The following is a 14,944-nucleotide window of genomic DNA, read 5'->3' on the forward strand; positions in this document are numbered from 1 at the left end:
ACTTCCACCAGCAGCTGTGAGTGGGATTAAGGTGAAAGTGAAAGCAAAAAGTATGTTCGTGTTCCAAGATACGCGCTTTCTGGAAGTTGCTCTTTGCCCAGTGTTTGTGTGATTGTGGTGCGGTCATTTTGTGACAATTCACATCAATTCTCAATTCAAACCGATTCTCGCAAGATATTATTTGGTAGAATATTTGTATTTGTTTATTATTTTTATTTTTGGTAGTACATTTAATATGTTTTTTTGTTGAATAATTATTATGATTATATTTTTGGGGGTAGAATAATTAAATTATATTTATCTTATTTTTTGTTAAAATATTTTTTTTTTTGGTCGAATGATTACATTTTATTTATTTTACATTTTTTGTTAGAATAATAAAAATAATTATAATTATTTTTATTTTTATGATTTTATTTTTTTAAAATGGGTTAAAAAAGCTTGTTGTGGTTGCATGGAGGTGGCCTAAATGTATTTTCAAAATTTGATTCTTGAAGAAAATTTCATAAAATGTAAACATTTCTTCAAGAAACAGGAATAAAAAAAAAAACTGCGATTGAGATTAAAATTACATTTTATTTATTTTAAATTTTTTGTTAGAATATAATTATTATTGTTTTTATTTTTATTTTTTTTGGTAAAATAATTAAATTTTTTTTTGTTTTGTTAGAATAATAGTTTATTATTATTTTATTTATTTATTTTTTAAAACGGGTTTATAAAAGCTTGTTGTGGTTGCATGGAGGTGGCCTAAAAATGTATTTTAAAATTACATTTTTTCATTTTTATTTTTTTTTGTTAGAATAATAATAATAATATATATATATATATTTTTTTTTTTTTGGTAGAATAATTACATTCAGTTTATTTTTATTTTTTGTTAGAATAATAATTTATTATTATTATTATTTATTTATTTTTGGTAAAATAATTAGACTGCAACCTTTTTTAAAACGGGTTAGAAAAGCTTGTTTAAACTGCAACTGAGATTAAAATTACATTTTATGTATGTTTAATTTTTGTTAGAATAATAATTATTTTTATTATTATTTTTGGGGTAGAATGACATTTTGTTTATTTTTATTTTTTGTTAGAATAAATTATTAGTTTAGAATAATAATATTTTTGTTGTTGTTGTTTTGTTTTTTTTGGTAGAATAATTAGACTGAAACCTTTTTTAAAATAGGCTAGAAAAACTTGTTGTGGTTACATGGAGATGGCCTAAAAATGTATTTGAAAATTTGATTCTTGAAAAAAATTTAATAAAATGTAAAAATGTCTTTAAAAATGGGAAAAAAAACTGCGATTTAGACGCCAATCTATTTTTTTTTTGTGCAAATTTATTGTTAAATTTTCTTTTTAGTGGTTTTGAATTGTAACTTTTGTTTTTGTATTTCTGGTCCAACATGTGGGGTTTCCGACCCCGGCCCTAGAGTGAAAAAGGTCATCCCATACGCGCTTTGTGACAAACTCTTTTCATCCACGTTCCCGTGATCTCCTTGTGTTCCGTCCCCCAGGGCGGTCTACCTGGTGCGCCACAGGGAGACCCGTCAGCGCTTTGCCATGAAGAAGATCAACAAGCAGAACCTGATCCTGAGGAACCAGATCCAGCAGGCCTTTGTGGAGCGGGACATCCTCACCTTCGCCGAGAACCCCTTCGTGGTGTCCATGTTCTGTTCCTTCGAGACGCGCCGGCACCTGTGCATGGTGCTGGAGTACGTGGAGGGTGAGGGGCACATGTCGGAGGCCGGCGGGTGGAGAAGGCGGCGTGCTCCATGGTGTTTGTGTGCCTGCAGGCGGGGACTGTGCCACCTTGTTGAAGAACATCGGGGCGCTCCCTGTAGAACTGGCCCGCATGTACTTTGCCGAGACCGTCCTGGCCCTGGAGTACCTGCACAACTACGGCATCGTCCACAGAGACCTCAAACCTGACAAGTGAGTCTTTCAGAACCCTTATGTGTTTGCTTTTTTTTCATGCATTCTGAATCGTAAAATACGGCAAGTAAGAGGTGGCTAACAACAATGCAGCGAGTTGGTGTGTACTATCCCCTCTTAAAAATAAACAGAAAGCGCCAACAATACTCCATTTCCATTTACCGGAATATTAACAAGTATTAGCGATATCATATTTATAAGCACTAACGCCGAGGAACTACTTTTAGCTAGCTAACTAGCCGTCAGAGTAATTGTATCTAAGTCAGGGGTCACCAGCGCGGTGCACGCTGGCACCAGGTAGCCTGTAAGGACCAGATGAGTCGCCCGCTGGCATGTTCTAAAATAGCTCAAATAGCAGCACTTACAAGTGAGCTGCCTCTATTTTTAAAATGTTATTTACTAGCAAGCTGGTCTCGCTTTGCTCGTCATTTTTAATTCTAAGAGAGACAAAACTCAAATATAACTTGAAAATCCAAGAAAATATTTTAAAGACTTGGTCTTAACTTGTTTAAATAAATTCATTTATTTTTTTACTTTGCTTCTTATAACTTTAAGAAAGACAATTTTAGAGAAAAAAATACAACCTTAAGAATTATTTTAGGATTTTTAAACACTTATGCCTTTTTACCTTTTAAATTCCTCTTCTTTCCTGACAATTTAAATCAATGTTCTAGTATTTATTTATTTTTATTGTAAAGAATAATAAATACATTTAAATCTAATTCTTCATTTTAGCTTCTGTTTTTTCGACGAAGAATATTTGTGAAATATTTCTTCAAACTTATTATGATTAGAATTTAAAAAATGTATCCTGGCAAATCTAAAAAATCTGTAAAATCAAATTTAAATCTTATTTGAAAGTCTTTTGAATTTGTTTTAAAATGTTTGTTCTGGAAAATCTAGAAGAAATAATGATTTGTCTTTGTTAGAAATATAGCTTGGTCCAATTTGTTATATATTCTAACAAAGTGCAGATTGGATTTTAACCTATTTAAAACATGTCATCAAAATTCTAAAATTAATCTTAATCAGGAAAAATTACTAATGATGGTCCATAAATTATTATTATTATTTTTTTTTTTTCCAAAAAGATTCAAATTAGCTAGTTTTTCTCTTCTTTTTTTCGGTAGAATTTTGATTTTTAAAGAGTCGAAATTGAAGATAAATTATGTTTCAAGATTTAATTTTAATTTTTTGGGTGTTTTCTCCACTTTTAAACCGTTCAATTAAGTGTTTTTTTCATCATTTATTCTCTACAAAAAACCTTCCGTAGAGGGAAAAAAATGTACGACGGAATGACAGACAGAAATACCCTTTTTTTTAAATATATTTATTGTGAGAACTCATTAAGATGATCATTGTTTCCACAAAGATAAATATCATTAATTATTAATAATAACATAGAGTTAAAGGTAAATTGAGCAAATTGTCTATTTCTGGCAATTTATTTAAGTGTGTATCAAACTGGTAGCCCTTCGCATTAATCAGTACCCAAGAAGTAGCTCTTGGTTTCAAAAAGGTTGGTGACCCCTGATCTAAGTTATCACAAAACTTTGAGTAGCCATGAGTTCCAAAAGCTGTCTTTGAACCTACCGAGAAGAAGGCTTGTCAAACTCCACTTTGTAGGATGGGAAGCAACATGAAGGTGTTCTAGAGGGGGGGGGTTGCCCACATCTGAGGTCCTCTCCAAGGTTTCTCATAGTCAGCATTGTCACTGGCGTCTCACTGGATGTGAATTCTCCCTGCCCACTGGGTGTGAGTTTTCCTTGCCCTTTTGTGGGTTCTTCAGAGGATGTTGTAGTCGTAATGATTTGTGCAGTCATTTGAGACATTTGTGATTTGGGGCTATATAAATAAACATTGATTGATTGATTGATTGTGTTTCTTTCATGTATTGTATTGATTTTGTTTTGGCCCAAGAACTACAAAGCGGAGAGAAAGCAGGATCTGCCCAAGTCCCAGGCACCTCTTCTTTGAACTGTTTTACGACCTTTTCTTTGAACCGACCTTTTCTTTGAACTGTTCCGTAATCATAGGCGATGGCAGTTTATGACCCCCGCCCCTTAAAAACAGCTGTTGCCATGTAATCATGGAAAGTCAAAATAAAAGAGGGGGAGTACAATCTTTCGTCAGGAGCGTGTTGGAACTACTTTTAGCTAGCTAACTAGCCGTCAGAGTAATTGTATCTAAGTTATCGCACAATTTTGTGTTGCCATGAGTTCTAAAAGCTGTCTTTGAACCCACAGAGAAGAAGGCTTGTCAAACTTTACTGTGTAGGATGGGAAGCAACATGAAGGTGTTCTGTTTTTTTCATGTATTGTATTGATTTAGTTTTGACCCGAGAACTACAAAGCGGAGAGAAAGCAGGATTTGCCCAAGTCCCAGGCACCTCTTCTTTGAACTGTTTTACGACCTTTTCTTTGAACTGTTCCGTAACCAAAGGCGGTGGCTGTTTATGACCCCCGTACCTTAGAAACAGCTGTTGCCATGTAATCATGGAAAGTCCACATAAAAGAGGAGGCATACAATCTTTCGTCAGGAGCGTGTTCGAACTACTTTTAGCTAGCTAACTAGCCGTCAGAGTAATTGTATCTAAGTTATCGCAGAACTTTGAGTTGCCATGAGTTCCAAAAGCTGTCTTTGAACCTACCGAGAAGAAGGCTTGTCAAACTCCACTGTGTAGGATGGCAAGCAACATGAAGGTGTTCTGTTTCTTTCGTGTATTGTAATCCACAGAAAGATTTAGTTTTGACCCGAAAACTACAAAGTGGAGAGAAAGCAGGATCAGCCCAAGTCCCAGGCACCTCTTCTTTGAACATTTTTACGACCTTTTCTTTGAACCGACCTTTTCTTTGAACTTTTCTGCAACCAAAGGCAATGGATGTTTATGACCCCCCCTCCCTTAGAAATATCTGTTGCCATGTAATCATGGAAAGTCCAAATAAAAGGGGGGGGGGGGGGGGCGTACAATCTTTCATCAGGAGATTGTTGGACCACTGTACAAGGGTACAGGTGTACGCGCTCTCCTCAATTGAGCCAAATTTAATTCTGTCTCTGTTTAACTCCTTGCTTCTTGTCTTGTTTAATGGATGTCATCAGTGTTTGAACCTGACACTCGCTTATGCTGCTATATTGACATATTGAGCTGCTGCATTGCCTTTGAGCAAGTGAAAGTGAATTATAGGTTATAAATCATGCCTCTCATAGGAGTCGTTCTATTCCGAAAAAAAACTCCAAAAACCTCCATCATGGTTTTATATACACACTGTAAGTATATACAGTCGCAATCAAAAGTTTACATACACTGTAAAGAACATAATGTCATGGCTGTCCAAAACAGGCCCAGAACATAATACTACCACCACCATGCTTGGTGGTAGGGATGGTGTTCCTGGGATTAAAGGCCTTCTTCTCCAAACACTTGGCTGGGTGTTGTGGCCAAACAGCTCCATTTTTGTTTCATCTGACCACAGAACTTTCCTCCAGAAGGTCTTATCTTTGTCCATGTGATGTCGGATGAAACAAAAAATGGAGCTGTTTGGCCACAATACCCAACAATATGTTTGGAGGAGAAAAGGTGAGGCCTTCAATCCCAGGAACACTATTCCTGCCTTCAATCCCAGGAACACTATTCCTACCGTCAATCATGGTGGTGGTAGTATTATGCTCTGGGTGTGTTTTGCTGCCAATGGAACTGGTGATTTACAGAGAGTAAATGGAGGATTACCTCCAAATTCTTAAGGACAGGCTTAAATCATCAGCCCGGAGGTTGGGTCTTGGAGAATGACCCCAAACACACGTCAAAAGTGGTAAAGGAATGGCTAAATCAGGCTACAATGAAGGTTTTAGAATGCCCTTCCCAAAAGTCTTGACTTAAATGTGTGGACAATGCTGAAGAAACAAGTCCATGTCAGAAAACCAACACATTTAGCTGAACTGCACTAATTTTGTCAAGAGGAGTGGTCAAAAACTCAAGCAGAAGCTTGTGGGTGGCTACCAAAAGCGCCTTATTGCAGTGAAACTTGCCAAGGGACATGTAGCCACCTCTTGCTTTCCGTATTCTACGATTTAGAATACATAGAGAACGATATGTGCTCCCGTTTAAAACTCTGACCGAGTCCTGCAGGCGTGCCATATGATGTTGTGACAGAATAACCGAGGACCATGTCCGTGTCTCCTCCTCCAGCCTGCTGATCACCTCCATGGGACACATCAAGCTGACAGACTTTGGCTTGTCCAAGATGGGCCTGATGAGCCTCACCACCAACCTGTACGAGGGCCACATCGAGAAGGACGCCAGGGAGTTCCTGGATAAGCAGGTATGGATTCTACTCGTTGTGTTTATGTTCTTGAGTGGTGGTCGATAAGTCACAAGAACGTCTCCATGTACATGTCACTGGTGTCTCAGGTGTGTGGGACGCCCGAGTACATTGCCCCCGAGGTGATCCTGCGCCAGGGCTACGGCAAGCCTGTGGACTGGTGGGCCATGGGCATCATCCTCTACGAGTTCCTGGTGGGCTGCGTGCCTTTCTTTGGAGACACCCCCGAGGAGCTGTTTGGACAGGTCATCACAGGTGAGACAGGGCGCAGGTGGCAAACTCATAGCCCACCATGTCATTCAACATGGTCTTTCACATTATTTATTATTGTGGCCCACCATGTCATTCAATGTGGTCTTTTGCATCGTTTATTGAGGTCCGCCATGTCATTCATGTGGTCTCTTACATCATTTATACTGGCCCGCTATTTAATTCAATGTGGTCTTTTACATAATTTATTGTGGCCTGCCATGTCATTCAATGTGGTCTTTCACATCATTTATGGTGGCCCGCTATGTCATTCAATGTGGTCTTTTACATAATTTATTTTGGCCTGCCATGTCATTCAATGTGATCTTTTACATAATTTATTGTGGCCCGCAACGTTTAATACGGTCTTCCACTTCATTTATTGTGGACCACCACATTTAATATGGTCCGCCACATCATTTAACCGAGCCCGCCATATCATTTAATGTGGTCTTTCATATAATTTAATTTAGCCCGCCGTGTCATTTAATGTGTTCTTTCACATCATTTATTGTGGCCCGCCATATTCTATGTGGTCTTTCACGTCATTATAGTGGCCCGCCATTTCATTCTACATGGTCTTTCACATCAATTACTGTGGCCTGCCATGTCATTCTTCGTGGTCTTTCACATCATTTATAGTGACCCTCCATGTCATTCAATGTGGTCCATCACATATTTTTTATAGTGGCCCTCCATGTCATTCAATGTGGTCTTTCACATCATTTATTGTGGCCCGTCACATTCAATATGGTCTTTCACTTCATTTATTGTGGACCACCACTTTTAATATGGTCTGCCATATCATTTAATGTGGTCTTTCATATCCTTTAATTTGGCCCGCCATGTCATTTTATGTGGTCTTTCGCGTCATTTATTGTGGCCCGCCATGTCATTTAATGTGGTCTTTCACATCAATTATTGTGGCCTGCCATATCATTTAAAGTGGTCTTTCGCATCATTTATAGTGGCCCGCTATGTCATTGTACGTGGTCTTTCACATCATTTATTGTAGCCCGCCATGTTATTCAATGTTGTCTTTCACATCATTTAATGTGGCCAGCCATGTCATTCAATGTGGTCTAGCCATGTCATTCAATGTGGTCTTTCACATCATTTATAGTGACCCTCAATGTCCTTCAACGTGGTCTTTCACATCATTTATAGTGACCCTTCATGCAATCAATGTGATCTTTTACATCATTTATAGTGACCCTCCATGTCATTCCATGTGGTCTATCACATCTTTTATAGTGGCCCTCCATGTCATTCAATGTGGTCTTTCACATCATTTATTGTGGTCCGTCACATTCAATATGGTGTTTCACTTCATTTATCGTGGACCACCACTTTTAATATGGTCTGCCACTTCATTTAACCGCGCCTCCCATATCATTTAATGTGGTCTTTCATATCCTTTAATTTGGCCCGCCATGTCATTCTACATGGTCTTTCGCATAACTTATCTTGCCTGGCCATGTTATTCAATGTCGTCTTTCGCATCATTTATTGTGGCTGGCCATTTCATTCATCGTGGTCTTTTGCATCATTTATTGTAGCCCACCATCTCATTCAATGTGATCTTTCGCATCATTTATTGTGGCTGGCCATTTCATTCATTGTGGTCTTTTGCATCATTTATTGTAGCCCACCATCTCATTCAATGTGATCTTTCACATCAATTATTTTGGCCCGGCATGTAATTTAATGTGGTCTTTCTTATCATTTAATTTGTCCTGCCATATCATTTAATGTGGTCTTTCGTATAATTTATAGTGGCCCGCCATTTTATTCAACGTGGTCTTTCGTATAAGTTATCATGGCCCGCCATGTTATTCAATGTGGTCTTTCACATCATTTACTCGTGACCAGCCATGTCATTCTATGAGGGGCCGTTAGGGACATTATTCAGAATTACCTCTTACATACACTACTGAAATGCTCTCACATAAACAACTGAAATGTTTTTCTCTCACACACAATATTGATACACTCTTATACACACTACTGAAATGCTCTTACATACATACACTACTGAAATGCTCTCACATACACGACTGAAATGCTCTCACATAAACAACTAAAATGCTCTCACATAAACAAGTAAAATGCTCTCACATAAAGAAGTAAAATGCTCTCACATAAACAAGTAAAATGCTCTCACATAAACAAGTAAAATGCTCTTACATAAACAACTAAAATGCTCTCACATAAACAAGTAAAATGCTCTCACATAAACAAGTAAAATGCTCTCACATAAACAAGTAAAATGCTCTCACATAAACAAGTAAAATGCTCTCACATAAACAAGTACAATGCTCTCACATAAACAAGTACAATGCTCTCACATAAACAACTAAAATGTTTTACTCTCACGCACACGCACACACACACACCACTTGCGTGTGAGAGACAACAATTTTAGTAGTATGTGTGCAAGGATTTCAGTTATATGTATAAGAACATCTTACTAGTGTGTGTGAAAGCATCTTACCTGTGTATGTGAGAGGATTTCACTAGAGTGTATGAGCGACACTGCATTCCGGTTCCGGTCACCTATAATGCCCGCCCCTTTTTTAATTTAAAAAAAAATTTTTTTTTTAAAGCCGAGTTTTTTGTGAAAAAAATGTCTGCCGAACTACCAACAAGTAGCTTCACAGAGGCACCACCCGCAGCATTATCGAGCGCCTCTTCTACCACATGGACATCGGGGTCAAGAGGAAAAGGTAATTAGACATTATTTATTTCTAAATGATTGTTGAATCCCACGGAATGTAAGGCAACATAGCATTGTAGCCATTAAGCAGTTAGCCTTGTGTGCCTCCACTACAAACAAGTTAGCAACTAATGTTTCTGCGGCTCCTAAGAGTCTCACATCTATTGCAAACTTGCAGTTTGTCTCGGAGGAAACAAAAAAGGTACACTGTCAAATAAGCTAATAATGTTTGCAGTTGTTGCTAAGGTAACATGTCGAAATGTGAGTCACGTCGTGGTATATCAGTAGCTGATCGAATAGTAATAATAATAGATTACATTTATTTAGCGCTTTTCTTTGGACTAGATAAGGGGTCCCCAAACTACGGCCCGCGTGCCGGTTACGGCCCGCCAACGTCCAACATCCTGCCCGCTGAAATTTTTTGTTTTTTTGTATAATTATTTTAAATCTGTCTTTTCTAATCCATTTTTTTGATGTCCCCTAGCCGATCGAGCAAATCATATTGTCTAAAAATGCATTTTCCCATATGACTTATATTTTCTTAGCTGTTTTCATGAGATCTGATTGTTACATTCTTATTTCAGAGTCACCACGCATGACCATCAACAAGGACTGAATACACAACCTCTGGATTCATGGAACTTCTCTGCACACAAATATATTGTTGGGAATATTCAATAAATTTTACATAAAGAAATTTAACATCTTTTTTTTTTGCTCAAAAAAGTTTCCTTATGACTTATTATTCATATACTTTTCAATGTTTCTTGTAGTCAGACAGTAGACATTGTTTGTCTAAAATTATAGTTTAAGTTAATGTGTTAATATTTACACCTAGCCCCTAACATAACAATCATAAGACAAACAATTGTGTAGCACAAACGTTTGGGACAAGTTTAGGGAGATTTTGGCTGTGGGTGGGTGGCTGGATGCCATCACTAGTCAGAACATGTATTTTAAAATAACTTAAAAACCTCAATGGTAGAAACAAGTATTTACAGCACAAACATATTGCAGTGTTATTTTGATATTTGCAATAATAAAGTGGGCAACTTCATACAGGTCTGTGTAACAGGTTCTTTTTTATTTATTTTTTACAAAATGTTTAAACAAAACCTTAATTCGCAGAATACACTGCACAAGTGAAGAAAACATTTTAACAAACCATATAATTCCCATGTTGTTCACTGAATAAAGTGCAGAATTCAAGTGAAAATGTATATTCCACAATTGCCATCATTTTCATGTGGGTTCACTTGTTGAAAAATGTTCATTATCGTTTCACTAATGTTTAAATCTATGTTTGGAATTACAATATTATTTGTCTGGAGTTCAGGTAGTGGACCTTCTTCATCAATGCCAAAGTAGTTGTCAACATCAAAATGCTGCTTATAGCTGGATGGATTCCTGCATTATTAATGACACCTGAATGCCACATCTGAAGTGGTGTCTGCCTCCTTCCGTTGAGATGCAGAGAAGTTGTTTGGAACCCAACTTCCATGAATCCAGAGGTTGTGTATTCCGTCCTTGTTGAAATGGTCGTGCGTGGTGACTCTGAAATAAGAATGTAACAATCAGATCACATGAAAACAGCTAAGAAAATATAAGTCAAACGGGAAAATGCATTTTTAGACAATATAATTTACTCGATCGGCTAGGGGACAGCAAAAAATGGATTAGAAAAGACAGATTTAAAATAATACAAAAAATAATAATTTCAGCGGGCAGGATGTTGGGCGTTGGCGGGCCGTAACCGACACGCGGGCCGTAGTTTGGGGACCCCTTATCTAGTCCAAAGAAAAGCGCTAAATAAATGTAATCTATTATTATTACTATTCGATCAGCTACTGATATACCACGACGTGACTCACATTTCGACATGTTACCATAGCAATAACTCTGCAAACATTATTAGCTGATTTGACAGTGTACCTTTTTTGTTTCCTCCGAGACAAACTGCAAGTTTGCAATAGATGTGAGACTCTTAGGAGCCGCAGAAACATTAGTTGCTAACTTGTTTGTAGTGGAGGCACACAAGGCTAACTGCTTAATGGCTACAATGCTATGTTGCCTTACATTCCGTGGGATTCAACAATCATTTAGAAATAAATAATGTCTAATTACCTTTTCCTCTTGACCCCGATGTCCATGTGGTAGAAGAGGCGCTCGATAATGCTGCGGGTGGTGCCTCTGTGAAGCTACTTGTTGGTAGTTCGGCAGACATTTTTTTCACAAAAAACTCGGCTTTAAAAAAAAAATTTTTTTTTAAATTAAAAAAGGGGCGGGCATTATAGGTGACCGGAACCGGAATGCAGTGTCGCTCATACACTCTAGTGAAATCCTCTCACATACACAGGTAAGATGCTTTCACACACACTAGTAAGATGCTCTTATACATATAACTGAAATCCTTGCACACATACTACTAAAATTGTTGTCTCTCACACGCAAGTGGTGTGTGTGTGCGTGAGAGTAAAACATTTTAGTTGTTTATGTGAGAGCATTTTCGTTGTTTATGTGAGAGGATTGTACTTGTTTATGTGAGAGCATTTTACTTGTTTATGTGAGAGCATTGTACTTGTTTATGTGAGAGCATTTTACTTGTTTATGTGAGAGCATTTTACTTGTTTGTGAGAGCATTTTACTTGTTTATGTGAGAGCATTTTAGTTGTTTATGTGAGAGCATTTTAGTTGTTTATGTGAGAGCATTTCAGTAGTGTATGTGAGAGCATTTCAGTAGTGTATGTGAGAGCATTTCAGTAGTGTATGTAAGTGCATTTCAGTAGTGTGTATAAGAGTGTTTAAGTGTTGTGTGTTAGAGAAAAACATTTCAGTTGTTTATGTTAGAGCATTTCAGTAGTGTGTATAAGAGTGTTTCAGTAGTGTGTATAAGAGTGTTTCAGTGGTGTGTGTGAGAGAAAAACATTTCAGTTGTTTATGTGAGAGCATTTCAGTAGTGTATGTAAGAGGTAATTCTGAATAATGTCCCTAATGGCCCCTCATATCATTCAATGTGGTCTTTCGCATAACTTAAAGTGGCTGGACATGTTATTCAATTTGGTCTTTCACATCATTACTGCGGCCCGCCATGTCATTCTACATGGTCTTTCATATCATTTATCGTGGCCTGTCATGTCATTAAATGATGTGGCAGACCAATTTGAATGAAATGGCACACCACATTAAAGGAAGTGGCGGGCCACATTAAATGAAGTTGCAGACCACGTTGAATGCTTGGTGGGCCACGATGAATGATGTGGTGGGCCAAATTAAATAATGTGGCAAGCTATTTTAAATAACGTGGCAGACTACATTAAATGCATGATGGGGCACTTCAATGATGGGGTCACGTGAAACGATGTGACCTTGCCCCCAGACCTTGAGGTTGACACATGTGACCTAGGCGCTCCCACATATAAAGCCACTCCCTGAGTCCAGTCTGCATTCATCCAACGGAAGGTTCTATTTGTTTTTTCCACCAGATGACATCGTGTGGCCTGACGGTGAGGAGGTCTTACCTGCAGAAGCCCAGGCCCTCATCTCCACCCTACTGCAGACCAACCCCCTCCTGAGGCTGGGCACAGGTACTACCGGGCCCCCAGACCTGGGACTTGGACTCATGTGTTCATGGCACTGTGCATATGTGTGTGTGTGTGTGTGTGTCTAGGCGGGGCCTACGAAGTCAAAGAGCACGCCTTCTTCACGGAGCTGGACTGGAACAGTTTGCTGCGGCAGAAGGCCGAGTTCATCCCTCACCTGGAGTCTGAGGAGGACACCAGCTACTTTGACAGTGCGCCACAACACGTTTTGGACCCGGGACCGTGGTTCTGCCACGCGTGAAACCTCATCACTTGTTTTTGACCTCTCTTCCTCCGCCAGCGCGCTGCGACCGTTACCACCACATCAACGCCTACGACGGGGACGACACCAACGACGACGAGCCGGTGGAGATCAGACAGTTTTCCTCCTGCTCGCCTCGGTTCAGCAAGGTGGGGAACCTCCTCCAAACCTGTCCTGGTTCTCTCTGTCTGCCATTGCCCACCCAGTTCATTTAAAAAAAAAAAAAGCTCATTTGCCAGCTATCTTATGGACAAAATGAGTAATTCAGGTTAATGACCATGAATACTACTTTGAAGTGTACACTGCATTTTTATATATGGCCTAATCCAAACAACCTTCCCCACGCATGGCTAAGATAAAGTAACACAACAAGTGAACACACATTACACAACCTGCTCACTGAACTTTGAAGATTTTATAAAAAAAAATGTCCAAGCACAACTCATGATTCAAAATGACACCCATTTAAATCCATTACAATGCATGATGGGAAAAAATGCAACACACTCTCCAAACTTATCCATGTTTGCTGTATTTTAGCCCGCTGATTGATTACAAAACTTTAAGGAGTCAAACTTTCACATACTCTTAATATCCAATTTTATTAAATTATCCATCCATCCATCCATCCATTTTCTACCGCTTATTCCCTTTCGGGGTGGTGAGGGGCGCTGGCGCCTATCTCAGCTACAATCGGGCGGAAGGCAGGGTACACCCTGGACAAGTCGCCACCTCATCGCAGGGCCAACACAGATAGACAGACAACATTCACACTCAGATTCACACACTAGGGATCATTTAGTGTTGCCAATCAACCTATCCCCAGGTGCATGTCTTTGGAGGTGGGAGGAAGCCGGAGTACCCGGAGGGAACCCACGCATTCACGGGGAGAACATGCAAACTCCACACAGAAAGATCCCGAGCCTGGATTTGAACCCAGGACTGCAGGAACTTCGTATTGTGAGGCCGACACACAATACGAAGTTCCTGCAGTCCTGGGTAATTGTGTCTGTGTATATATATATATATATATATATATATATATATATATATATATATATATATATATACTGTAAGTATAGGTTTTGGGGCCCCTCGTGTTAATTAATGTGGCCTGCCACATCTCTTATACTGTATGTATAGGTTATGTGCATATATGTGTATATGTATGTCAAAATGTATGTATAAATGTGTATATATGTAAATACAGATTTGTATGTGTGTGTGTGTGTATATATATATGTATGTGTTTGTGTATTCAGTAAATGTAAATGTGTATATATGTATATACATATGTGTATACATACGTGTATATGTGATGTGTGTAGGTATGTATGCAGTATATGTATATGTGTGTATATATATATATATGTGTATATTTATGTGTGTGGGTATATATATATATATACACTAGTATATATGGAAAAAAATATATATTATAAGATTTATATATATGTGTGTGTATGTTTGTGTGTGTATATACCTTATATAAATTGTGCGTATATACCTTATATAAAATGTGTATACATATGTTTTTATAGTAAATTTATATACACATGTATGTTTGTATAAATGTATATATATATATATATATACATGTGTGTATATATATATATATATATGTATATAAATGTATGTATATACATTTATATACAGTATATTTACGTAAGTATAGTCTCTATGTATATTTGTGTATAATTGTGTGTGTGTGTGTGTGTGTGTGTGTGTGTGTGTGTGTGTGTGTGTGTGTGTGTGTGTGTGTGTGTGTGTGTGTGTGTGTGTGTGTTCATTCAGTAAATGTAACCTATACGTGCTATAAAGCAATGCAATAAATATATATATATGGGGTGTTATGGGCTAGGAACAGAAGACTAGTTTCAACTCG

At 38.0% G+C, this 14,944-nt stretch overlaps 1 protein-coding gene across 4 annotated transcripts in view; it reads left to right on the plus strand.

Annotated features, from left to right (window-relative positions):
* Positions 1-14,944, plus strand: part of LOC133556402 (microtubule-associated serine/threonine-protein kinase 1-like) — a 167,281-nt gene that overhangs the window by 126,171 nt on the left and 26,166 nt on the right. For all 4 annotated transcript variants that reach the window (XM_061906311.1, XM_061906319.1, XM_061906325.1 and 1 more), the window contains 7 exons: positions 1,518-1,726; positions 1,797-1,935; positions 6,122-6,254; positions 6,344-6,509; positions 12,702-12,803; positions 12,887-13,009; positions 13,099-13,208. In XM_061906311.1, the coding sequence (XP_061762295.1) occupies positions 1,518-1,726; positions 1,797-1,935; positions 6,122-6,254; positions 6,344-6,509; positions 12,702-12,803; positions 12,887-13,009; positions 13,099-13,208 (982 nt within the window). The remainder of the gene's footprint in view (positions 1-1,517; positions 1,727-1,796; positions 1,936-6,121; positions 6,255-6,343; positions 6,510-12,701; positions 12,804-12,886; positions 13,010-13,098; positions 13,209-14,944) is intronic.

The sequence above is a fragment of the Nerophis ophidion genome, linkage group LG01, assembly GCF_033978795.1.
Source record: "Nerophis ophidion isolate RoL-2023_Sa linkage group LG01, RoL_Noph_v1.0, whole genome shotgun sequence".
NCBI lineage: Eukaryota > Metazoa > Chordata > Actinopteri > Syngnathiformes > Syngnathidae > Nerophis > Nerophis ophidion.